This window comes from Rhineura floridana, chromosome 15 (assembly GCF_030035675.1).
Source record: "Rhineura floridana isolate rRhiFlo1 chromosome 15, rRhiFlo1.hap2, whole genome shotgun sequence".
Lineage (NCBI taxonomy): Eukaryota > Metazoa > Chordata > Lepidosauria > Squamata > Rhineuridae > Rhineura > Rhineura floridana.
Window position 1 is genome coordinate 13,070,142 of NC_084494.1, and position 26,833 is coordinate 13,096,974.

A 26,833-nucleotide genomic window follows, 5' to 3' on the forward strand; every position below is an offset into this window, starting at 1 on the left:
CCGCTCCCCCCCAAGCTGGATCACTCCCCCCCCTTGGGCTGATGCATGCGCTCTTTTTGCAGCCATGGTGAGAGGAGGCTGGCAAAGGTGCCGCTGGGGTAATTTATAAGTGCCGAAAAGCACAGGGGAAAGGGAAGCTGCCTTGGCGTCTCATCCCAGCATCTGCTCCACTCAGGGAGAGCGATAATATTAAACGGTCAGTGCTTCCTTTAGTAGCTGCTTTAATGTCTCTCTAAAGATAATTGTTTGGGTTTTTTTATGTTTCCTAGGACACATGCTGAGGCTTGTCCCGGGGTGCCAAAGGCACACCAATCTCACGCAGGGACAGCCTAACAGCCACGGGTGGGAGCGATTCCCTTTCTTTCAAGCGTCTATTCCTTCATTTAGGGAAACACCACCCCTTCCCCGCCTCCGCAGTTAACATGCTAATGTGTGGGCGCGGCAACAAGGAAACGCTGATAGCAATAAACGTACACGCGTGTGAATGCTACAACAAAAAACAGCCAATTTATTCAAAGCGAGGGCAGAAGTATGTGAACTGTCAAAATCAATCGCGATAGAAAAAGCAGCATTTTTAATATGGATCTAGGCTCATATGTGAATCAGCCCTAAATGTTATGCCACTATAGGACTGTGCTGCTTATGGGGCAATTTAAACCAAGGTGGAACAGGGCTGTGTATTCATCCCACCATCCTCCACTATAATATCAGCACCACAAAGACTGAATGCTGAAATTTATTGCTGGCAGGTGACAGCATATAACACGGTTTTTTTTCCTCTTTCTCCCCTGCCCCCAGTAGCTGACTGCACTTAAAAATTGAGCAAATCTGTAACACATGGGCACTGATGAGTTGAATGCCAAGGGTGCAATTCTGCCTGGCCTGTTGCCTTTATTAAACCTTTAAGGCAGCTGGCAGCTGGCTATACAACCGCCTTATTTCCTTAATCCTTATTTCTACCCAAAGGAAACAACTGATAATTTCCCCTTAATACTGTATTGGTCTGAATATAGGCTACTTTCCCCCCAAATCTGGCTTGTATCTAAGTTGAGTGCAGCCTAGTATCATAGGTAGAGAAACTGCAATTTTAAGATGAGACCCCAGTAACAATGCAGAACTTTAGTATACTTAGGTAATTTAGAAGGATCACCCACCCTTCTTGACAGCCCAGCAGTGAAGCTTCCCTTCCTGTTTTCATGCTTACAGCTTTCTAATACAACCTTTGACTGAAGGAGTACTTGTGCTGGGCTTTATAAAGCATTATTAAGACATACTCCAACATCCCTATTCTTTTTTGGGGGCCCTTCCTCTGCTAGATCACTATTCCCTGCTGGCTTCCCGTAAGCATCTGGTTAGCCACAGTGAGAACAGGCTACTGGATTAGATGGGCCATTGGCCTGATCCAGCAGATGTATGTTCATATGTGATTGGTATATCTGAGTGCTTGCTAGCACATTGGTCTGGTAAGCTGGCTGGCTGTTTTGTCCGTAAAGAAAAAAGGAGAAAGTGACGTCCACAAAGCAGCTATGAGTATCTGATTTGCTGCCATGCTACAGGTACACACATATGAAAAGGTGAGCTCAAAGAACATTCACATCCCTTTGATAAAAAAAGCCATCAAAGCTTATGGCTATCTCTACATTTTAAGTAGAGTTCTGCTAGCAGGCAATGACATATTTATAACCACTCAGATGGCAGAATTTGCTCTAGCTGCAGGAAAAGTAAGACTTAGATACCAAAATCTAAGTGGGTGCCCCAGTGTTATCCTGACCATAGCATTTATACACTAAGACCTGAGGTGGGCTAGGATATCTACCGCTCAGGAGTGGAAATTTTATTTGAAATGTATTTATATTTTTCTACTCTATGTTGTTGAACTGCGTTTTACTGTAATATGACTTGTATTTTAATATGTTTTTTGTATTTCCCTTTTAAATGTATTTTATTGTGGCGGCCGATGGCTCTGAACAATAAAGATTCATTCATTCAAAGATACATTTGTTTTAAAAGTATTTTAAGGGCTGGGAGAGGAGGATTCTATCCACAAGTACATGGCTGGAAGTTCGCATTAGTTGTGTTGTCCCAACATCAGAATGGACTTCTCAAGTGACAAACTTAATTATTAGGGAAAGGGGGAGGAAATGAATTTTCCCCACTGCGGCACAAAATTACAGTCTGGAGGAAGATAAATTCTCATACAGACATGCTTTTAAAACACCAATGGCAAAAGCCTGCTAGAAAAAAACAGGATCTTTTATTAGTCAGGAGATATTATAATGTGCCTTGTGCAATACCACCCATCTGCTTTCTTGTTAACACAGTAGTGCTGGTTTTTTTTAAATGTTCAAAGCTTTATTTGCTTTTGCACATTTTAGCCAGTAGGAAGTTAGCGAAATGCTCTCTGTTTGCTATGATAAATCTTAACAAGTTATGCAAGGTGGGGGTGGTGTCCTTTTGATTAGTAGGAAAGCATAGTTCTTCAAGTGCTCTTCTTCCCAAGGACATGGTCATCTACCTTTGTGTCTTTTCTTTACAAGATGAGAGGCAGCAGCGCTCCGCCAACTGTCACAGCAGCTTTGGTAGCCACCGACAGCCCTGTAACACCTAGAAGATGATCAAGAAACAGTTATCGAGATGAAAATCCTCAGGTGCAGGGATTGGCTCTGCCAAGCATGTGATCACTCTTTGAGAAGGGCAGACTTACCGATTGACTGACATACAGCAACAAGACTCCCAGCTGCCACTCCTCCACCATTGGCTATGGCCGATAATGACATCATTTTTGCAGCCAGAGACCCAGATGCAATTCCAGCTCCAGTGAACCCTACTGCTCCAAGTGCAGCAGGGACAATAAGTGTGGCCACCCCTGCAAGAAATCACAATTAGTTACACGCTACATTATAGAAACCTAAAATCCAAAGTTACTAGACCACACTGATTATTCCCTAGCCTGGCTATTGATCTCTTTTCCCCTAAAAGAAAAGAGCCACCACGTATGTGATCACCTGGAAGTAGTTCTGACTATGATCAGCAGGTCAGGCTTTGGTTGCCCATTCGGTGTTAACCCATGACAGGGCCTTTCTAGTGGTGGTTTCCTGTTTGTGGAATGCCCTCCCTGGTAAGGTGATCTGTCTGCCTCGTTACTGACTTTCAGAAGGAATTTAAAAACATTCTCTTTCACCCAGGAATTTGATGGCTGAAAGACACTCTTACTGGGAACCCTCGATCACTGGCTGAGACAATGTTTTTAGAATGCTTTTTTAAAAAAATTGTTTGATCATTGATGTGTTTACCTGGACTCTTTGGAAGTAAGGGCAGTATATAAATTGAATAAATTGTCAGAGGCAATACGCAGAGCCCAGGGCTTGGAAGTAATTAGTTACAAAAAAACTAATTACTTGTGATTCATTACTTTTTTGAGGAATGAGTGGGTAATTCCTTTACATTTTGATTGTAATAGAACTAGGAGTAATTTTATTACTTTTGTGGAGTAATTGTACAGGCGGGCCCCGCTTATATAGCGGGTTCCGTTCCAGACCCCTGCCGTAAAGTGAAGATCGCCGTAAAGCGGAACCCCATTGAGTATAATGGGGCGCATTGTGTGAAAATGCCACGAAATGGCAAAATCGGCTTTAAAAAAGGGAAATCAAATTAGCAGAACACCGGGAAGTGAAGCGCTGGTAAGCAGGGCCCTACTGCAATGTTTCCAGCATTACTTTTGGGCATTACTTGGGGGGAGGGAAGCAGGAGAAGTCTTCTACTCCTCTGATTTGTGAATGAAAATCATGTGCCTCAAACTGGGCTTCTAGGCTGCATCACTCTTCCCTTGTGCTCTCTGGGTGTTTAGGAGGCGACGAGGGAGGAGGTGGAGAGTGAGACGGGGTAGAGTAGAAAAAATAATTGTTTTAAAAAATGGATGATGGTGGAGAAGAATGGAGTGGAGGGAGAAAGGAGCTGGAGGGCAAGAACATGGATAAAGGAGGAGAAGGAGGCAGCAGCAGAATGGAGATAAAGAACCATGGAGGTGAAAAATGACAACGCACGTCCGTGTGTGAATATTGTGTTTGCACCTGGCACTCAAAGTGGCCTCCACCACCCTCTCTGGCTACTGTGCTACATTTGCAGTATTTGAACTGCAAATGCTACTAGCCATGATGGCTGTGCTCTGCCACCCTAGTCAGAGGCAGCATGCTTCTGAAAACCAGTTGCCTGAAGCCTCAGGAGGGGAGAGTGTTCTTGCACTTGGGTCCTGCTTGCGGGCTTCCCCCAGGCACCTGGTTAGCCACTGTGAGAACAGGATGCTGGACTAGATGGGCCACTGGCCTGATCCAGCAGGCTCTTCTTAAGTTCTTATGAACTCTTTTGCATCTCAGGGGGGAAATGTTTGCTTGTGTGAGTGTCCCTTAGTTGGTGGCAGGGCAGGGTCCGGGAGGTGGTTAAGTGAGAAAGATTATGCTTGCTGGCTGATTGGGGGAGGGGGCTGCACTTGGTTTGACATGCAGAGTCTGAGCTGTGGCCTCTGCCTCCCTCCCCACCTCCCTTACCAGCGGAGAGACCACCATTGCTATCTTATGGATAAAAAGAATTATTCTACTACCTCTGTATGTGTGTGTTTATTTTTAATGTTGTTTTAGGCTACTTAGATGTGCAGCAGCCAAGGCCAGCACCTTGTAGGCTTTTTTTTTTTTTTTTAAGTAACAGGCATGTAATTGTATTGATTACTTTTGAGAAAAAGTAAAGCAATCAGTTACTTTCAGAGCAATTGTAATTGTAATGGTAATTACTACTTTTTTGGGCCATGGAAGTATAACTAATTTATTTCTTTTTAAAAGTAATCTTCCAAGCTTTGGCAGAGCCTAGGTTCTAATTTTGTGCTGGGAGTTGCTGCTGCACAACACCTCACGTGTCAGTTCTTCTGAAGCTAATTAATGGTTCCTTCTCTTTTCTACTGCTGTTGGAATTGCTGCTGGTGCTTCCTTTGGTTGTGCTTTTAAGTAGCATGTGACCAAGTTCCTACAGTTTCCTAAATGGTTTGTTACACTATTAAACATTTTATAGTGCATTCAAGCGTTCAAAGTGCTTCACACGCATTATCTAGTTGTAATCCTTACAACAACCCTGCAAGGCAAGTTAGTATTATTATCTCCCATACTGCAAACTGGGGGGACTGAGACTGAAGGCGTTTCCAGACTGTCACTATTTTCATGTGCGATTCAAACACATACCGGCAAATTCAGGTTGTACAATTATGGTTGATTGGGAGACCCTGCGCCATAAACGCGCTTCCCCCAAAGATCTCACTTTTTGCGATAAGGAAGATGACAGGGAAATGCACTGGAAAGCATGGGATAACACTTGCTTTGAAGCAATTATCATCTAACCTCCCAACAAATCAGAATGAATGCTCATTAGATCGCCAATGTTGCTCGTTTTCCCTCCCCCCTGAAAAAAACGGGATGAATAAATAAACAGATAGCCTGGAAGAGAATGGGTTGCCTAAAGTCACCTAGTGAGTTTATGGCAGAGGGGAGATTCAAAAGAGGAGGTTCAAAAATGGGGACATTCAGATTTGTAGCTCAGTCTCTTAACTACCATACTTCACCAGTTCTCTTTTCCTAGGGCTAAAAGTCTGTTTTGTGCAAAGTGCAACTCCTATAAACCAACAGCTATTCAACCAACGACTTACCAAAGCTGGCCACAGCCCCCAAAACCGCTGTCGCTATGGAAAGAGACACTTGCATTAATAAGACGTTAGAGATCTCAAGCACATATAAGATGGTCAACACATCAGGTAAGGTACAACTGTGACAACGGATGGGCAAATCTGTCCATTTCGGTTTCTCTTGGTTTCCAATTTTTCCATTCTTAAGTTCAGTTCTTCATATTTCTGCTTTAGTTTCCAAATTAATATTCTAAGAAAATTCATGCTGATTTTTCTTAATATACCTATTTTGTTTTGTTATAGGATTTGGGGATTGTTATGGATGATGTCTGGGTCCCCTCCAAACCTGTGATTTTATATCTGTAAGATAGGAGCCTGTGTGGAGTGTGCATAACGGTGTGCAACAGTGCCAAATATACTTTTTTAAAATACAGTTTCTCCTAAAATAATGCATTTTGTATTTTATTTTCACTAATTTATGCATTTTTATGGACACTTTAACTCAATGCATGCATTCCTGTGCACATTACTTGGTTCTCTCAGTTTCTCATTTTTCCAGTCAAATTCAGTTCTGTACATTTCTGGAGTAATTTGCTTTTTTAAAAGATCCTCATGAAAACGCTTCAGCATTTTAGTGCTAATTTCTCCTAATAAACGTGTTTCTTTGCAGTTTTGAAAAATGTCAGCAATTTCTCCTAACGTAAGCAATTGTTGCAAGCAATTTCTCCTAATAAAATGCATTTTTGTATGTTGTTTTCACTAATATATTCATTTTTATGCCCACTTTCCACGAATATATGCATTTTTGTAAACATTGCTTGGCTGGAGAACTGCATCACAAAATTTGGATAAGTGCGAATTTCAAAGGATGGCTGTGTTTCAGTTCTCATATAGTTTTGGAAAATGTCCCCATCCATAGCGTGGACATAGCCAAACAAGGAAGTGTAATTCCAATTTTAATTCAGGTTGGGTGGTGGTGGTGGTAACCTGTGTCAGACTAATGAGAATTTGAGGAAACTACTTTGGACTAGAAAATTATTACCCAGTTCCCAAAAAGTAAACAGGCTTTCTTACATGTTAGGACCATCTTGGTTGGTGTAGTTTTGTTCGTGCTGGCTTAGCTTTAAGAGACCTGCATAGAGATGCCAGAAACTCAGGTTAGGTGAATGCAGCATACACCTAACAACCACTCAGTTGCACATTATGCAGCCCCACTGTTAGTGATTTACTTAAAACAATTCCCAAAGAGGCCAAGAGTGTTTTGTGCTTTATAAAGACTAGTATATTGTACAGCAGAAGCTAACCTTTCATGGACTGGAAGAGAGCTCCGGTATATAAAGTAGGGCCCCGCTTTACAGCGATTTGCTTTACAGCGATTTGCTAATACAGCGGTCTCAATTAGATGCAATTAGACTAAAGCCCCAATCATATGGCGCTTGTTCTGCTTTTATTGCGGTTTTTGGACATCGCACGCCATTCTATTCAATGGGTTCCGCTTTACAGTGGTTTTCGCTTTACAGCGGGGGTCCGGAACATAACCTGCTGTATGAGTGGGGCCCTACTGTAGAAGCTTGTGCCATATTTAATTTGTTAGTATTTAAAGTGTGACAAGATTCTTTGCATAAAATAGTGCTTTTAGAACTATGATTCAGGGAATCCCGAGGTATCTCAAGAACTTGGCAGGCATCATGCAATGACAAGACACAAAATGGAAGGCAACCGTCCCTGAAAAACAGCTTTTCCAGCACTAACTGATCTCCCCTGCAACAGACAGCTATGAGATTGTTGGCCATATTGTTAGCGTACACTAGGTATCAGGCAACCTTTATTATTATTATTATTAATTGAAATTATATCCCATCCTTCCTGGGACAGGTAGGGCGGAAGGCAGGGAGACCCACAGTCGGTGGAGCCAGAGCCAATGTGACGTGAAGGCTACTCATTCTAGTTTTGTCCCCACCCTCCTGAATTCTAAAAGGGGCAACACTGAGACTGAGAAAGCAGCCAGACAGTGACCCCCCCCCCCTGAACTGGATGCAAGTTGAAAGACATGCAGGGGAGGGGTAGCCTGCTTGGGACCGACTGAGGTTGGTAGGGCAGTGCCCCCGCTTGCCCTAATGGACCAGCCTCCACTGGAGCTTAAGGCAGTCTGACAGAGGAGCTGCTGCTTTTGCTTTGTCCGCTCATCCCGGTTTTGCCTCCGATAAAACAGATTTGGCAGGTGGCTGGATTGTTTCAGAAGGTTACCAAATTCATTTGTTTGGATGAAATATGAAGAAAAAAATGGAGAGAGAAAAAGGTGGAGGTGGAGACAGAGTAGGGACAGCGTTCAATTCTTTTTTCAGTTCTGTGGGTGGTATCCAACTAACCCATCAGCGCAAGGATTTCTGCTTGTGTAGTGGAACTCCTCCCCCCTCCCTCTGTGGTGTAGCCACCCTCCACAGATCTGCTGCTAAGGGTTGGAGAAACACCAGAAAAGATTTAGGAGCTCATGGGGGTGGACATGGAGGTCCACTGTGTGAAAAAAGAAATCCTTGCTGACAGAACAGATTAGTTGGAGACCACCCTGTATTTGTACTATAACCAAATAGAAATTAAAAACATGAAAACATATACAATTTATCATTCATAGTGTCAGAAAAAAACCAGTTAACACCACCCACCAAGCTATACTATTATTAAGTGCGGAGCATACAACTGAACAATGACACAGTTGTGCCTAACATTTTTCTATGGCTTTAACTGTTTCCAGAAATGTTAACAAATGGCTTTCCATTTCTACAAGGAATCTTTGCTTGTTTCGGTCCATCCCATAATTGTTATAATAAGTTAACATTGTTAACAATGCAATCAATAGTTTATGTTAGGTTACCTTTTGCCAGATTTTCCTTTCTATAGAAGATACTGCTGTTTCAAAAACCAGCATTCGGTATTTGTGTTGCAAACAATATATTAATAACTTTACAGCTATATATTTTCTTTGTACAAGAGTCTTCATTTTGTCTAACAACAAAACCAGGGGGTCAAGGGAACTTCACATCCCAATGTTCCCTGAATTCTTTTTATGACAGCCTGCCAAAAACACTGCATATCATTACACATCCACCAAGCATATTTAAAATCCACTCATCCTTAAGAACCATGGATTCTGAGGGGCGATACATAGTCTCACATGCTAAACTCTCCCAAAGAGAAACATCTCTTTGTTCCAAATTAATGATTTGATGCTAAAAACTTTACTGAGAAGTAATACTGCCTTTTAATAAGATTTATATCCAAGTACACCTGTTTAGAATTATATTTTAATTAACATTTTAAATCTACAATCTTATTGCTTTATTGTAGTAGCCTCCAAGTACTACTAAAAATGTAATTTTTTGTGAAGCAAAAACATAATGAGAGGCTCAGTACAGAAACATAGGAAATGGCATTTTTAAAGTCCAGCCATTGGCCTAGGCCAGTGATTGCCAGTGGTCCCCCAGGTTTCAGACAGGGGTCTTCCTCAATCTACCTGGAGATGCCAGCCATTGAACCTGGGACTTTCTTACATAAAGGTCTACCACTGACCTCAGGGGTGTCACTACCGGGGTGCGGAGGGTGTGGCCCGCACCCAGGTGTCACCATGAGGGGGGTGACACCCAGAGCCGCCCCACGCCATTGCCCAGCAAGGCTGCTCCAACTCCTCCTCAGAGGTGGGTGGGCGGGCGAGACAGGGAGCAGCGTCGGCGGGGCGAGGGAGGCGCGCTGGCATTCCCAGGCCTTCTCCGGCTGGGTGCCCCTCCGGCACGCGCCCTCCCAGGGGCATGGATGGGGTGGCTGGCTTTGAGTGCGCGCGCACGCGTGCACACACGCAAGCCCAGCCACCTCGTCCATGCTCCTGGGAGGGCGCGCACCAGAGGTCTGCACCCCCCGCACTCCCGCTAGTGGCAGCCGCTGACTGACCTACAGCCCTTCCCAATCTTACCTTACCTTAATGGTTTCTAGGTCCTCTCCATTTGCTTTTAACAGTACCTTTAGGACAGAAATGCAACCGTTTTCCCAGCAGACAGAAGCTGTTAATATAACTTTGCCATACTAATTCAGTACCGAGGATTTAATATCTGAGACTTGACATAACTAAAGGCTCTGACCTACAGCAACCAGGGTCCCCTGCAACAATTCAGTAAAAGTGGCTGATCCAGGCTCAAGATACTCAATATACCAAACACTACACCTTGGACGTCTTTTCTACTACATCCCCGGATGGTCCAGAAGACATATGGAAAAACAAAACATCTCTCAAGCTTCCTTAAACTCTCTTAAATTCTGTTGTCTGCCTCTAACCACACCTGGAGAATTCTTGCCATCTAAGTTCATCCAGTCTGCCCTGAATGCAACCTGACAGAGGCAGGAAACTTGGAATTGGCTCAATGGCTGCAACCACTGTGGTTACTAGGGAAGGAACTGATCTAGCCATACTATTTATTTATTTAAAATATTTCTATCTGCGCTTCTACCCTATAATAGGGTACTCAGGGCAGCTTACAAAAATAAAATCAAACACGTACATAATAAAATTGTAAACATTAAAATCACAAAAACATTAAAATAAATTAAAATACAATACATACACACATATACGCATATATATATATGGAGTGAAAATAAAGGGACTACAAAGGTAAAATTTAATGTAGAAGACATAAAATACTATCAGTCCAGCTTTCTTCAATTCCTCTGGGTAACCCTGATACACACTGGTACTTACGCCTTCCTCACAGGACAGATCTTGGACAGGCAACTGCGTAGAGAGAGAAATTCTTGTTTATGAAGTCCTCTGTGGTAGGAGTGGCTAGTGACTGACAGCATCCTCCACCAATGGGAACAGAGAGATTGGTCACTATCCAGTTCCCTCTTCCCCAGAGACCACACCCAGAAAGCTTTTAGGTTTCTGTTTCCCAGTTTTCAAAAGATAAGGAATGAAAGTGAAACCTATTAATAGTCTTTTTTTTTTTTAGATACCTGCTTGAGAAAAAATTATTTAGCTAATTTGGCTAGTTTACAGTCAATTACAGGCATGGCCCATATTTTTTCCCCTTTTGGAAAAATACTCCCTATGGAAGTATTTACAAATTAAGCATTTTATTAGGATCCATGAGAGAAATATGAGAAAACGAACATGTTTGAGCATATTTTGGTAATGAAATGAACCCTAAGAAAACACTTTCCCAAATATATTGTCTTGCCATCTAAGTTCATCCAGTCTGCCCTGAATGCAACCTGACAGAGGCAGGAAACTTGGAATTGGCTCAATGGCTGCAACCACTGTGGTTACTAGGGAAGGAACTGATCTAGCCATACTATTTATTTATTTAAAATATTTCTATCTGCGCTTCTACCCTATAATAGGGTACTCAGGGCAGCTTACAAAAATAAAATCAAACACGTACATAATAAAATTGTAAACATTAAAATCACAAAAACATTAAAATAAATTAAAATACAATACATACACACCTCCCTCACAGGACAGATCTTGGACAGGCAACTGCGTAGAGAAATGAACCCTAAGAAAACACTTTCCCAAATATATTGTCTTTTGCTACAAAATAATTTTATTTTTTTAAAAATCCAGTATATATAAATTAATTTACAGTTGGAAATCTCTGAGAAGAAATGGAACTATGTATGGGAGGAATGAAATTATAACCCTGTGGTATGAGACTCAAGTACATGTACCAAAAATGATTCAAAATTCTTTAGACAAATGTTGGAAATTTGAAAGAGGAAAATGGGGGGCGTTCATTGTTGTGGACCTATGATTATGCTAGAAGCTGTTGGAAACAAAAATTGAAAGCAATTGATGTTATTTTCTGGGGGAAGACTCAGCTTAGACCCTAAAACATTCTTGTTAACAATAATTAAAGGGGCAGTAATCAAAATAGGAAAAAAATGGTTATTTCATACAACTGTGAAACCAAGATCGACAGGGACTTCATACTGGAAGAGCTCACAAATGCCAAAATTAGGAGGGCATGTCAAATTATGGAATACATGCAATCATATTAAGCAAATTAACATGGGCATTACTGAGTGAAACAACAGGAGGTATGTAATGAAAACCTTTTTGAAAATGAATTATCTTTTATATGATGTTGGAAGGAATGCAAGACAAAACAGAGTGATGGAATACTCCTTCCTGCTTTTGTAAATACCCCCCATGCCATTCTGATGATTCCCATAAGCTCATTTCAAAACAAAACCTTACAAAACTTATAGTCCTGAACTCAGAAACGCTTGCTTAACAACCCTCTCAATTTTCATGGTGATACACGAAACAGTCCAAGAGAATTGAGAGTTCAAAGCCTAAAAAGAGGGGGGGGGACCCAGAGCCCTTTTGGACTTTTTCTCTGAGTTCTCATAATCTGTTGACATTCATTAGAAATCAGCCATGTTCACAGAGTACCTGTAATCCTGTTATTGACGTTGCCCCATACTGTGACTTTCATTTTCTGCAGTTTAAAAGTTAAAAAAATGCCTGGCTGATTTTTAATTAATTTAAGAAATTTTGGCTGGAAGCCAATGATAAGGGTGGGCATGCTCAATAAGGACCAACTGTCAGTGTTCTAAAAGCCTCACAGCCGCTGGGCTTGGCTAATCAGGGGGCCACACCCACACCAGACTTTGATTTCATGTGAGACAGTCATGGCTTCCCTCAGAGAATCCTAGGAAGTGTAGTTTGTGAAGGGTGCTGAGAGAAGACTCCTGTTCCACTGACAGAGCTCCAGTGGCCAGACTGGTTTAACAGTCAGCCACTCTGATTGAAGGTCTGTGAGGGGAACAAGGTGTCTCCTAGCAACTCTCAATCAATCAATAGCCTTTATTGCATAGTCAACAAACCATAGCAGGCACTCACAGCAAGATACAAATACACAGACAAATACATTTTACAATTGTTGTACACTTTCAAAATCTCTTACAGTGCACTGGTTTACAGTACTTACAATACAAAGTAACTATAAGCTGTAAACCGTCAGATGACTTCAGGTAGCATATAATCAGGCCTTCGGACCCATCATGTCCTTTCTGATCATCATTGCTTGATTTAAATATTTGGCCACACTCAAGGTAACTGATTCATCGGAGCCCTGAATAAGAATCATTAAAAGTGTACTGGCTGATCGCCCACGATAATTTAAAAAAATAGGGTTTAAAATATCTCTCCTGAGACCGTCATAAAATTTGCATTTAAAAAGGACATGCGTGGTCGTCTCCACCTCTTGCACGTCACAGGGACAAAATCGAAGATTCCTTGAGATCTTTTCATACCTGCCCTCCAACAATCTCGAAGGAAGGGCATCACAACGAGCCAAGGTAAAGGCCCGCCTATACTTAGGAATAGAGAGCCAATACAGATATCGCATCCCTTCCAAGCAGGGCAAAACAGGCAGTTCCAATGCCCTGGGAGAGCACGGCCCTGTGGCAGCTGCCACCAATTCTTGATTATCTATATCAATTAGGCGTCTTTTAACCAACACCTTGGCCGTTTGGAGGTCCATCTGTTACAATTCTTGGGGTTTTTTGCAAACAATTTCCCCTAATATAATGCAAGCACACATTTGTGCAAGCACGTTTCCCTAATATAATGCATATTGGTATGGTTTTTTTACCAATATATTCATTTTTATGCACACTTTACCCTAGTACATGTGTTTTTGTGTACATTACTTGGCTGGAGAAGTGCACGGCAAAATTTAACGAAGGGCAAATTTTGAAGGATGGCTATGTTTTAGTTCATGTATTGTTTTGGAAAATGTGAATTAGGGAGGTTTCTCCCCCGTCCCTAACCACAGTTTTCCCCATTTTGGCAGGGGGTGATGGCAGTTGTAGTTCAAAACATCTGGAAAACATCAGGCTGTTCTGGCTCCCAACCAGAGAAGCCGTCTCAGGACTGGAAGAATGGAGTTTCATTCCAGAGGTTAGAACAGGAACATAGCATCAAAACATACTAGCCATGAATCAGAACGTTGCCGAATATACACATTTTTGCAATGCAGTTTCTCCTAAAATAATGCAGTTTTGTATGTTATTTTCACTAATTTATGCATTTTTAACCCAATATATGCATTCTTGTACATGTTACTTGGCTGAAAGGTGCATTGCAAAAATTTGGAGATGGGCACCTGCTGGTGTTCTGCAAATTTTGAAGGATGGCTATGGTTTGGTGTCCACATTGTTTCAGAAAGTGCAAAATATATAAATTCGCCTTTAAATGTGAACTGAATTGAATTCTCCCCCATCCCCAGATATAAATGATGAATAGGTATACGTGTCCATCCAGGCAGGCTTGTAAAAGATGTGTGTGGGGTAATAATTCTGAACTTATTTTTAAGGTTCCTATAAGGTAATTAATTTGTTGTTATATTTTTAAGGGTATCTCAGCTGCTATCCCAACAATTGTAAATCTATTGGGCTTTGGTGCTCATGGAATTGTGAATGGGTCCATAGCTGCATGGATGATGTCGCTATTAGCATGTATCTATGATGGAGGAGTTTCTTCATGGAGCATTGTTGCCCTATTCCAGTCAATCGGTACGTCTGCCACTATTGGAGAGCGATTACATGAACAAGCCAAGGTTTGACCTTCTAGCTGAGGCTTTACAGCACAGTAACAGTGTTCCCTTATCTTCTTTTGTCTCAGGTGCTGCGGGTCTATCATATGTCAGCATAACACTATGGGTGGTTGGAACTGCACTACTGGGAAGCATATGTGACTGGCTGACATGAAAGTGAAAAGGCTGGAAAAGGAGTGGCACTTCATGCTTAAAGATTATTCTTTGCCACTAGATGAGAAGCAAACTCCACATAATTAACCTGGGGTTTATCTAGCTAAATTTTACTCAGAGTAGACTAGGGATGGAATGATCTGTCAATTTTGGTTCTCTCAGTTTCTGATTTTCTAATCTTAAATTTGGTTCTCCACATTTCTGCAGCAATTTGCTATTTTTAAAAAAAATCCTCATGAAAATTCTTCAGCATTTTAGTGTGAATTTCTCCCAATCAATACATTTTTTGGATGCAGTTTTGATGAATGTACACATTTGTAAAGCAATTTATCTTAATATAATTCATTTTTGTATGTTCTTTTCACCAATATATTCAATTTTGTGCACACTTGACCCTAATATATGCATTTTTTGTAAACATTGCTTAGTTGGAGAACTGCATCATAAAATTTGGATAAGTGCGAATTTCGAAGGATGGCTGTGTTTCCATTCTCATATTGTTTCAGAAAGTGCAAATTTCATAAATTCAGCTTTAAATGTGAATTGAATCAAATTTCTCACCCGTCCCTAGAGTAGACCTATTCTCTTTCACACACACAGCCTATTCACCCACCTCATGAGATTGATGTGAGAATAACATGGCGACATCTGCATGCACACCACTAAGTCCTTGAGAAGAAGGGTGGGATAGAATTCATTTATGGCAAGAGTGGGGAGCCTGAGGCCCTGTGATTTTGGACTCCAACTTCCAACAGTTCCAGCCAGTATGGCCAATGGCCAGGAACAATGGGAGTTGTAGTCTGGCAACTTCTGGGACACCCCAGATATTCGCTTTAGGCTCCTAAAGCAGTAGTGGGGAGTCTCCAGCCCATGGACTTGATTAGTCCTACCAGGCCTCCTCTTTTGGCCCATGAAGCTGTTTCATCCATGCCATGCCCACTTGCCCTATACGTCACATATGAGGTCAGGTGTGGGGCAAGTCCTACTTAGATCCATTGCAATTATTGAACCAAAGCTAGTAACATCTGTTAATTTCAATGGATCTAATTATGAGTAGAACAGTGTCAGCTGATAACCAGTGAACCTGGTGGGGCAGTCAAGAAGGTAATCAGAGGCTAAGAATGGGTGAAGCTGTCAATTTTAGTGTCTTTAATTTCTCATTTTTCCAGTCAAAGTGAGTTTTCCACATTTCAAAATGAGATTTTATAAAAATGTCCTCAGGAAAATTAGCCAGCAACTATATTAATGTGGCTTTCTACTAATATACACCTTTTTGTATGCAGCCTTCCCTGATGTAAAATTTTTTCCAAGCAATTTCCCCAATATGATGCATTTTTGTACACATTACTTGGCTGGAGAACTTCACTGCAAAATTAGAAGTGCAAATTTTGAAGGACAGGCTGTTTTGGTTCATATATTATTCTGGAAAGGGCAAATTAGGTAGATTCAGCTTCAGCTGAATCAATGTCCTCCCCCACCCCTACAAGAGGTAGGACCAATATGTTCAGGTTTTCTCCCATCCTCCTCCTTTGCAAAGATACTGTGGGCACTTAAGTAATGCCATAGTAAAAATGCTGGTAGGGCTCTGCCCCATCCTGCCTTAATGACCACCCTCCCATGGAGTAGAACTAGTATTGGATACAAGCCATGCTGCTTAATTTATCTCAGCAGTATCAGGTGCATACCAGTTATGGCTCTTATCCCTGCTGGGTCCAAATCTAAGCGCCCCCCTTCCCTCTGAAGGGGCGAGCTAACGCACCCCTCAGCCCTGGATAGGAGTGCAAGCTTTGTAATTTAATTACCTGTCTCAGTGGCTCAGCCAGATATCAAACATAAAGTAGACACACAATACTGCTTGATCAAGAGGGGTCTCTAAACTGTACAGACAGCAGTCTGACAGGGAAGAGAGCACGGTTTATTAATTGAAGCATCATTATATAGATTTCAGAAGCAAAACAAGGTATAATATTACTAAAATCTTAACAAAAGGGTAATACAGTATTACAGAGATAAGCAAGCGCATCTTCTTATCCTTGTTACATTTCTCATAATTCCTAAAAAGCAAGAAATTGATAAAGAGTTTATACACTTGTCAATCTAAGAAAACTTAATTTGAGATAAGAACTGAGGAAGAGTTAGATTGACACCAGTAAAAGATAAAGATAGGGCTAGTATGCCTGTAAAAGTTATCCACTCAGCAGTATGACGTAAAGCTATGGATACAATTCTAGCAAAGTATTTTGGGAACACTTCTTCCTTTGTGCTGAGTTTGTTACAATGCACAGGATGTGTAAAATGAAGCAAGACAAGAGAAATAGCAACAATCCAGAGGGGATACACTTTATCTTCTTTCCAAGATGTTACAGCCTGAGAGGCGCCTCTGGGTGTTATCTCTCACGAGAGAAGAAACAAAACTTAGAGTTTTCTGTTCCCCACCCTCTCTTAGTTCCGTCATTCATTGCGGCACTAGCTCTAACTACAATTTAGCATTTCTGAACAACTCTTGGGGCCTAGAAATAAAATAGTTCCTAACATTCCCACTGGGTAAGGTTAACAAAAACCAATGAAGTCTTGTAAGCGTGAATAAAAACAGCACCAATTTTGTTAATAACAAAACAGATCAACATTAAGGAGAGGTTCTGATTATTTTTCTAGCAAGATTTTTAACTTCTACGCATGCTCATCCCTGCCATCAACCAAGATGGCGGCAGGGGCATCAGCACCTTAGGGAAACTTCGGCCACAATCTTGGTTAATGGCAGTCCTGTGCGCGCAGCCACAAAAGAGAGACAGGTAGATGGAGCCAGCAAATGGGAGGGTGGTTGGGAAGCCCTCTCCCTGTGATCTGTGGCAGTACTCTGCCACAGATCATGGAAGAGGAGGGACCCCTTTAGTGCTGGCCCTGCTGACCATGTTAGTCTCTTGCAACAATACCAACAAGGAATCTTGGGGTGCCTTAGGCCAGCCTTTCCCAACCTTTGGGTCCCCATATGTTGCTGGACCACAGTTCCCATCATTCCTGACCATTGCTCATGCTGGCAGGGGCTGATGGGAGTTGTAGCCTAACAACATCTGGGGACCCAAAGCTGGGAAAGGTTGCCTTGGGCCATTTCCAGACGACCGTTCATTGAGCATTCATCCTGATTTATTTGCACAAAGTTTGTGGGGAGGTTAGATAATGTCGGCTGTTTATTGAGCATTCATTCATGCCATTGCATCAAGCAAAAGTTATCCCACACTTTCCAGTGCATTTCCCTGTCACTTTCCTTATGCAAAAAGTCCAATTTGCGGGGGAAGTGGGTTTGTTGCACAAGGGCTGCAAATAAGCTTTAATGGTGCAACCTAAATTTACTGGGGTGTGGTTGAATTGCACCAGAAAATGGCAATAATCTGAAAGGGTCCTTAAAGACTAACAATCGTATTATGGCATATGAGCTTGTGTGGACCAGAGTCCACTTTATCAGATGCATAGTGTTATCCTAAATTGGCAGAGATATTTACACACATGGTTGGGGGGGGATGGGAGAAGGCACGGAAAAGTCAAGAGGAAAAACAAGACGCAGAAAGAACAGGCAGTGATAGTTGCATAAATGCAACATAGTTACGTGGCCAGCAGAGCCTTGTTAATTATTCTTGGAACTGTTTTGCCTTTCAGTAATTATCACTGTCTGTTCTTTTTGCATTTTGTTTCCCAATCACCTATCAGTTTGGAATTACACTCCATGCCTTTGGCTAATTCAATTATTATTATTTCGTTCATTCAGAAGATTGTTCCAAAGAATCCACTCATGCACTGAAGGAAATCTGCGTACACAGTGATGAGAATGAAGTAAACATGTTGAGGCCTTCTCTCTTCATTGCTATTAAACCGCTGAATCTTTAGCAGAAGGGCCATAGCTCAGTGGCAAAGCATCTGCTTTGCACGCTTAAGGTCACAGGTTCAATCCCTGGCACTTCCTGAAATCCAGGAGAGCTGTTACCAGTCAGTATTGACAAAACTAAGGTAGATGTTCCGATGGTCTGATTAACTATAAGGCAGGCAGCTTCCTGAGTTCATATGTTCCTATAACTATGTGATTTTGCAGTGAACAGAATGAACAGGTCAGTGAACAGGAGATTATTTCTACAAAGCTCGTATCTATAAAATAATTATTGGTAGTTCCTGGTTTAATCATTTGCAACTTGAATCTGGATAGGATGTAGGATTTATTTCTTTATAAATAGCACCTGTTTCATTTGGAGACACCAGTGTTCTTTTCCTCCCAAAGATTTTCTTGACACCTTTTCAAAACTAAATTTCTTAAAGGTTTTCAGTTTCAGGAGCAACAGCCCTTTACATTTTCTTTAACACGGCAGCCAAGTAAACAAAAGGAAACAGTGATGGACAGTGCACTTTATTTTCCAAATATAAAAATGTCTACTACAAAACAGGGCCGTCTTCTGCATTTTTAAACCTTCCGGCTTTGTCTGGTAAAAGTTGCTGAGCCAGATGAGATGGTCTGTGGAAGATAAGTTGGAACAGACATCTAAATTGCCTTGCAACCAGCAGATGTAAAACTTCTCTAAGTAATGCAAGCACACACCACACCGTTTTCAAGGCGATGCAAATAACCAGAGCATTGATGCAATCGTGGAAGCCAGCGGAGCAGTTAACAAGAGGATTCCATGGGAAATTAATTGAAACATAAAACTTAACAACAAACATATTCCAAGGAAACTATTCTGTTTTGAGTGGGCTCTCACTTTGTTTAATATGGGCAATGTATATCAGGGGAGCATATGTCTTATGGGATCCAGTGTGATGGAGCCAATAGAAGGCTGGCCTTGGATTGGGGCTAGGACGTCTTGTATGCGTTACAAACCAGGCCTGCTTCAATTCCTCTTCCTCACTACAATTAAAAGTGCATGAGGAGCACAGTCCTCTTTTGCACATGGCTGTCCAAACAGGGATGTCCCACATTCAAAGCCGCCTTCTCCCATAAAAGTGACTGGAAGGCCTTGGACAAGTCCCTCTAGGCTTGTTCACACATTACACTGCAAGCTATCTCTACACATGTACAAGTGTTTGTGTGAAAGAGTGTACACTTGTTTATTTGTACAGCTCAACTGCTATACACAGGTACAAAGACTATACTTATTGGACATTACGTGTGAGTAACTATGCATGTGAAGCTCAACTGTTTGTGTACATAGGTGCTTGGCTGTACACTCGTTGAATGTAAAATGGAACACCATCTCTCTCTCTCTCTCTCTCTCTCTCTCTCTCACACACACACACACACACACACACACACTATTCACCACCCCCATGAGTTGCATATGAGAATAACATGACATCTGCATGAGGACCACTAACTCCTTGAGAAGAAGGGTGGGATAGAATTCATTTATGGCAGGAGTGGGGAGCCTGAGGCCCTGTGTTTTTGGACTCCAACTTCTAACAGCTCCAGCTAATATGGCCAATGGGCAGTGGAGTCTGGTGGCTCCATGTCAGTGAGGCAGTGGAATCCGCCCCAGGGTTTTCCTCATAGCTGTCCAAGGTGCTGAAATCTATTCCCAAAATAGGTTTCAGCACCTTGGACAGCCCCAAGAAAACCCCAGAGTGGATTCCACTGCCCCACTGACATGGAGTCACCAGGCTCTACTGATAATGGGAGTTGTCACCCAGCAACATGTGGAGGACCACAGGTGTTCACTGTAGCCCCCTAAAGCAGCATTGGGGAGCCTCTAGCCTATGGGCCTGATTAGTCCCACCAGGTCTCCCCATTTGGCCCACAAAGTTATTTTGTCCATGCCACACCCACCTGACGTCACATATGATGTCAAGTGGCCCAGGTAAGTACGCAGGGTGGTAGTCAACAAAGTCCTACTCAGAGTAGACCCATTGAAATTAATGAATCAAAGTTAGTCATGCACATTTACTTTGGGTGTACTTTGAGCAGGACTAGTGTTGAATACCTCCCACAGGTCTTGCATGCTGCAAAGCTCTGCACTTTATAAGTGCTGATTATCTGCTGATGGAGCTGGAAAAGAGGCAGTGCACTTAAAAAAAACCCACAGCTGTGTCATTGAGCATGTACAAAATGCCTTTCTCTCACTAGTTGGCCTGAGGGTTCTGTGGAGCCATGTGGCAGGATATAAATGCCCAAATATGAGTAAAGCACTTGCATTCTCAATCAACACTTCCCACTTATCTGTCATTGGGAGGACAGGAGCTTCCGAAGGCAAAGGACACAGCCAGGCTATTTCATGCTTGTCTGTGCCTGTAATTGAGGAGGGGGCATTTTTCAGTCCAAGAGCCACCTGCCAGTTGTGGGTGGGGCCAGAAGGGAAACTGGGCAGAGCAACAAATATAAATGTTACTTTTGTACAGGCTACTTTCTACACATTCTCATACACCCCTTTCTAGGCAGCAAAAAAAAAAGCAGAGTTTGTGGATACCAACCAGGCAAAAACACATTTGAGGGGTGAAGCAGGCCAGTATGAAGTGTAGCCAGGGAAAAGGAGGTGTGGCCTGTGGAGAGTTGGAAGAGCCAGACAGAGAGGCCTGGAGGGCAGTAATTGCTCCCTGGACCTGAGGTTGCACACCCTCTGCTGTAATTGATTGATAGACTAGAGTCCCCTCTTTTTTGAGAAAGGAACCCTTCTGCCACTCTTCATCCTAAAATATCGGCGTTTACTCACCTCTACCATTTCATTTCCCACTATTTCCTGCTCATGGGTGAATTTGTCTGCTTTGGCTATTAGTTTTCCATTTACTAGGGTTACTGTGCACTGTTCAAAAGAAGAAGAAGGGGAAAATATTACTGCACAAGATTTGGGCAACAGGAAATGCGTAGCTGACTGTGAGCAAAGCCAAAGGGCCTGCAAAAGCCAGAACTGCAGCAAAATGAGGGAAAGCTATATATCTGTTAAAAAGAAATAATGCATAATATTGACCCCTTCAAGCAAACAGAAGCTTCTCCATAGACTGCAAGGGGACATGAGCAAAATAGCCTCTTGGGAGGGAATACCCCTGAGAATAAGGGTTGCCCGCTCCAGACCCGGAAAGGGCCCTGCCCAGGCCAAAGAAACATTGTGTAGCAGCTCTCCCGTTCAGTTTCTCTCAGTTCCTTGTTTTCCTAATCTTAAATTTAGTTTTTCATATTTTCACATCAGTTTGCAATTAAAAAAAAAAGTCCACATGAAAATTCACCAGCATTTTGGTGTGACTTTCCCACAATATAAACATTTTTGCAAGCACTTCTCTGCCCATCCAACTGTGAATGCTGAAACATCCATTCGGCTGCCCTTTTCTCCAGATTTGGCAAGTCTGCAATGAATTCAGAGACAGAGGCAGCCCTATCACGAAGCAGGATGAGGTGGCTGCCCCAGGGAGCTGCGATATCACATGCCATTGAGGGTGGTGGAGTAAAAGAATATAGTTTTGAGTTGGAAGTGTAAAGAAGATCTGGTTTTGCCTAAAGGTTTGAGAAACTCCATGACCGTTAGGCAAGAATCTAACAGAGAATTTCTGGCTCTTTGGGTTTCTCCGTGGCCCAGAGTGGGAGACCAGGTGAAAGGGTGGTAGCAGTCTACCTACCTTACAAGGCTGGTGTTTTGCTTAACTGAGCCCTAGTAAGGGAGGCACAGATTATGCCTAACTGGGATCAATTGACCTGGAGTAGGGGGGTTGACCTGGCAGTTAATTACACGGGGTACTACCTTATGGGATGTTTTCTTGCTCAAGTCTCAGTCAGAGGAACACGAACTAAAGCTTAGCATGGGAGGGGATCGTGCAGCATGTTAAATTCATGTCTGTGAGGAGTTGGTGGTTTCCTGTGTTATGCACCAAAATATCTTGCACTGGCCCTATCTTCTCTAAACATAGGCTGGTTTGAAAGAAGTGTAATTATAACAACGTTCCACCAAACAGGGATGGAAGGACCTGTCCGTTTGGTTCTCTTTGTGTCTCATTTTTCCATTTGGGAGTTCTTTTAGACCCTTCCTTGTCACTGGAGGCTCAAGTGGCCTTGGTGGCTTGGAACGCGTTCTACCAACTTCGGTTGGTAGCGCAGCTACGTCCCTACCTGAGCGGAGAGGACCTTACATCAGTTGTACATGCTCTGGTAACCTCACGATTAGACTACTGCAATGCGCTCTACGTTGGGCTGCCTTTGAAGACAGTTCGGAAGCTACAGCTTGTCCAAAATGCGGCGGCCAGATTAATAACGAGGACCAAGCGGTCGGAACACATAACACCTGTTCTGGCTTGCTTACATTGGCTGCCAATATGCTTCCGGGCCAGATTCAAAGTGTTGGTTTTAACCTATAAAGCCCTACACGGCGCAGGACCACAATACCTGTTGGAACGCCTCTCCTGATATGAACCTGCCCGGACACTGCGCTCTACATCGAAGGCCCTCCTCCGAGTCCCAACTCATAGAGAGGCTCGGAGGGTGGTGACAAGAACTAGGGCCTTCTCAGTGGTGGCCCCCGAACTCTGGAATAGTCTCCCCGTTGAGGTGCGTATGGCGCTGATGCTGCTGTCTTTTCAGTGCCAGCTTAAGACCTGCCTCTTTTCTATGGCGTTTTAATTTAAATTTTTAAAAAATTATGTAATCTGATTTCTGCACTTTATACGTTTTTGTAATATTTATTATGCAATTTTATGAGATGTATTTTGTATTTTTCTGTTGTACACCGCCCAGAGAGCTATGCTAGTGGGGCGGTATATAAATCTAATAAATAATAATAATAATAATAATTTGTAAATTCAGATCTCAGCATTTCTGCAGCAATTTGCCATTTTTAAAACAACAATCCTCATTAAAATCTTCAGCATTTTAGTGTGATATTCTCCTAACAGACATATTTTTATATGTAGTTTTGACTAATGTACACATTTGCGCAAGCAATTTCTCCTAATAGAATGCATGTATGTATGTTATTTTCACTAATTGTTTTATGCACATTTCCCCCTAATATATGCATTTTTGTGAACATTTATTGGTTGGAGAACTGCACTGCAAAATTCGGATAAGGATGGCTCTCATATTGTCTCAGAAAGTGCAGATTTGATTAATTCAGCTTTAATTGCAAACTGGATTGAATCTCTCCCGCCATCTGTATCACCAAAGAACTATGGGAATTATAGTTCTGATAGAGGCTTCTGGGGATCTCCACAGCAAGGTCTGGGCAAAGCTATATTTTCCCCAGAGGCTACTTGCATGGAAGCCTAGGCAAGGGCTCCCTCCACCCCGGTGTATAATGCAGATGCACCTGAACGATCGACCAACAGCTTCAAGGTATTATATGAAGAGCCACCTGCCGATGCTGTGAACCTGCAAAGACGTTGCTTACCTTTACTTTCTTGCCATCCATGGTGGTCATGTCAGTTTCTTTTCCCAGGGTAAATGAATTTGTGACGGATTTGTTGGAGGTTTTGGATGTGATGACAAAGTGGTTCCCAGTTTGCTGGATTTCAGTAATGGGCTTAATGTCTTTAGCAGCTTTGATGATATCATCTGACAAAGCTGGAGGAGAGAGGCTTTGTTAGGCAGCACAAGCCAAAATGCATGGACGTGAATGAAGGACATAAATGAGCTTGGTTAGATCAGATCAAAGGACTCCATATTTAAACAGCCTGCTTCCCAGTTCCCTGAGACGTCTCTGGGGAAGCCCACAAGGAGAATCTGAGCACAGCCTTCCCCACCATAGCTCCCCAGCAGCTGGTATTCAGAGGCATACTACTGCTGAACATGGAAGCTTCATTTTGCTATAATTCCTTCTATTTCCATTCTTCAGGTTGTGTGTGATGATCCTTTGTGTAGCCAAAACAGTCCCACCCAAACATGAGTGGGAGCTATCAGCAGGCTTGAGGGAATCGCAAGGCTTGCAGAGATTAAAAAAACACCTTCCCTTAAGAGGGAAAAAAATGGAAATGGATTGCCTTCAAGTCGATTTTGACTTATGGCGACCCTATGAATATGGTTTTCACAGTAAGCTGTATTCAGAGAGGGTTTACCATTGCCTTCCTCTGAGTGGCAGTGACTGGTCCAAGGTCACCCAGTGAGCTTCATGGCTCTGTGGGGATTCGAACCCTGGGCTCCCAGGTCCTAGTCCAACACCTTAACCACTACGCCACACTGGCTCTCTCCTAAGAGGGAAAACTCAACCTCAAATCAAGAGAGCCCAAGGAAAACTGAGCATGCTCATTGACCACAGAATGCTGACTGTTGGAAGATGGAGAAGTCAGAGGAGGGTGGTAATCGATTGGTTGGGATCTCTTTTGCCCTCTAAATGGCAACATTTTCTTGCAGGTGCCAACTGTGCATGGCTAATAGCCATCGATAGACCTCTCTTCCCCCATGAATTTGCCTCAGCCCTTTTTAAAGGCATCTAAAGCAGTGGTTATCAACACTACATCCTGTGGGGGTGAATTCCACACATTATTTATGTATTGTCTGAAGGGTCACTTCCTCTTGCCTGGAGGTAAGAAAAGTTATAGTCTCAATAAAAAGAGCCATCCTCTGAAGTTGAAAGGATTTACACTTTCAGGGGGGGAAAGTCTGAATTCAGGCGATTTTGAATTTAGACTGGGCAAGGAAAGATGTCAGGAATGGCAAGTAGTGGTTGAAATAAGATTCTCCAATAGCACATGCTCTTCACCCTTATGTAGCCAAGGAGGAAATACGCTTCCCTGCAGGCCAGCCAATGAGAATCCATAATTACCATGCTGGATGTGTGTCCATATTTGCAGTGCTCACTCAGGCCTGAACTAGCCAGAAGCCTGCTTTGATGGGGATATGGAAACTCAAACATGACACCCTTTGTAGAGATTGTTTCAGCTAAAAACTGTAATGAAATTTGACAAGTGTATTGGTGCTGACACCAATTCATCAAAGTGTATTGGTGCTTGAATTATTGGGGGGGGAATAGGGGGGCTTTATGCAATCCATAAGCCACCCCCCAATCATGCCCTCCCTGTAGCCTCTCAATGACAATAGTTTCAGGGGCATCAACAATAGTATCAGGGGGCCCCTCCCTGAATTGGACCACAGCACCCTAAGTCTGAGGGACTCCACTGCAGGCTCATTACAGCTGTCCACAAACTTGTGATGACTTTTTATGCATAGCCCAGTGTGGGTTATTTACAGTATTTGTATAATAGTGATCATAGGAGTAACTCAAAACTATTGTATTAATATCAGTAGAGACAGGTTTACATTTACATTTGTAAAGATGTTTGTCTGTCTCTTATAGAAAGCCCTAAAGAAAGCCTTTGAGCTGAATTAATTGGATTCCTGCATTGACCAGAGGGTTGGACTCGATGGCCTCATAGGCCCCTTCCAACTCTACTATTCTATGATTCTATGAAATGTATTGTGCTATTAATAAAAATTCAATGAAAAAGTGAAAAATCATGAGATGCTGCAAGTGATTTTATTTTGTAAAAAAGAAAATATTTTTAGAAAACAAAAACACAATATTCTGTACTGTTTCACTTTGCTTGGATGCTCATCATTTTTTGTACAACATTAATAAAAAAAGTTCATCAGCATCTCCTTTTGGTAGTTTGTCCCCAAATGGTGCCTTATTCCGGACTATAAGTTGCTCATCCTTCCCCTTGCCCAGGGATGGGGAATCCTCCAGATGTTGCTTCCATCATCCCAGCCCCATTGACCATGGTGGCCAGGACTGATGGAAGTTGGAGTCCAGCAACATCTGGAGCAGTGGTGGCTGGTAAGCTCCATGTCAGTGGGGCAGTAGAATCCACTCTGGGCTTTAGTCCAAACTTTCAAGGAGCTGTCCAAGGGAAAGCACCTTGGACAGCTCCTTGAAAGTTTGGACTAAAACCCATAGCAGATTCACTGTCCCACTGACAAGGGAGCCCACCAGCTACCACTGATCTAGAGAGCCATGGGTCTCCAACCCCTGGCTTTGTCCTTCTGCCAGAGGACTTTACAAACTCCTTGAGACAGCAGTTACAGCAGGGAGAGCAGGTCCCTCCTCGTTATACTGCAAAGATCTTGTCTATTCCAGCAAAAGCAAGGAGCTTCTTACCAATAGCTTTCAGGAACTCTTCATATTTCTCTTGGGCATAGACTTGCCACGTGCCGTTGAATGCCATTTTGGAAACGAGGACTGATTGATCGGCAGGCAGCTCTGCTGGTGCGGAGAAGGGCAGCGGGTGTCTGCAAATGGGTTGGGTGCCATTTATAAAGAAGGGAATCCCCCATCCTGGCCAGATTCAAGCTGCAAATGATTAGACTGGGAACTAGCAATAATTAACCCTAATTTGAGGATTTGTGGAAATAACCTCCAGATCATTGTGTTGGTGTAAGCCTTGACTGACTCTTCACAGAGACAGGCGTTGCTAAATCATGCACTATGTCAAGATTCAGGGGTTGACATAATAACGAAGG

The 26,833-nt window shown here is 42.6% G+C and overlaps 2 protein-coding genes across 3 annotated transcripts; both read right to left on the minus strand.

The window, feature by feature from the left end:
• Positions 1-2,330: 2,330 nt before the first annotated feature.
• On the minus strand, positions 2,331-10,492 carry LOC133370480 (interferon alpha-inducible protein 27-like protein 2A). 2 transcript variants are annotated; one of them, XM_061596871.1, is made up of 5 exons: positions 10,410-10,492; positions 6,737-6,794; positions 5,687-5,719; positions 2,705-2,866; positions 2,331-2,604 (listed from the first exon to the last, which is right to left on the minus strand). In XM_061596871.1, the coding sequence occupies exons 2-5, from the start codon at positions 6,747-6,749 to the stop codon at positions 2,531-2,533; spliced, it is 282 nt and encodes a 93-aa protein (XP_061452855.1). In that variant the 5' UTR covers positions 6,750-6,794; positions 10,410-10,492; the 3' UTR covers positions 2,331-2,530. The 2 variants fall into 2 exon arrangements, with proteins under 2 accessions (XP_061452855.1, XP_061452856.1); XM_061596872.1 differs by having other exon boundaries at positions 10,400-10,437.
• Positions 10,493-18,804: 8,312 nt separating this feature from the next.
• On the minus strand, positions 18,805-26,620 carry LOC133370747 (fatty acid-binding protein, liver). The gene is made up of 4 exons (XM_061597483.1): positions 26,472-26,620; positions 23,769-23,941; positions 21,111-21,200; positions 18,805-18,925 (listed from the first exon to the last, which is right to left on the minus strand). Exons 1-4 carry the CDS (start codon positions 26,536-26,538, stop codon positions 18,875-18,877), a joined length of 381 nt encoding a protein of 126 aa, XP_061453467.1. The 5' UTR covers positions 26,539-26,620; the 3' UTR covers positions 18,805-18,874.
• Between the last annotated feature and the right edge of the window lie 213 nt (positions 26,621-26,833).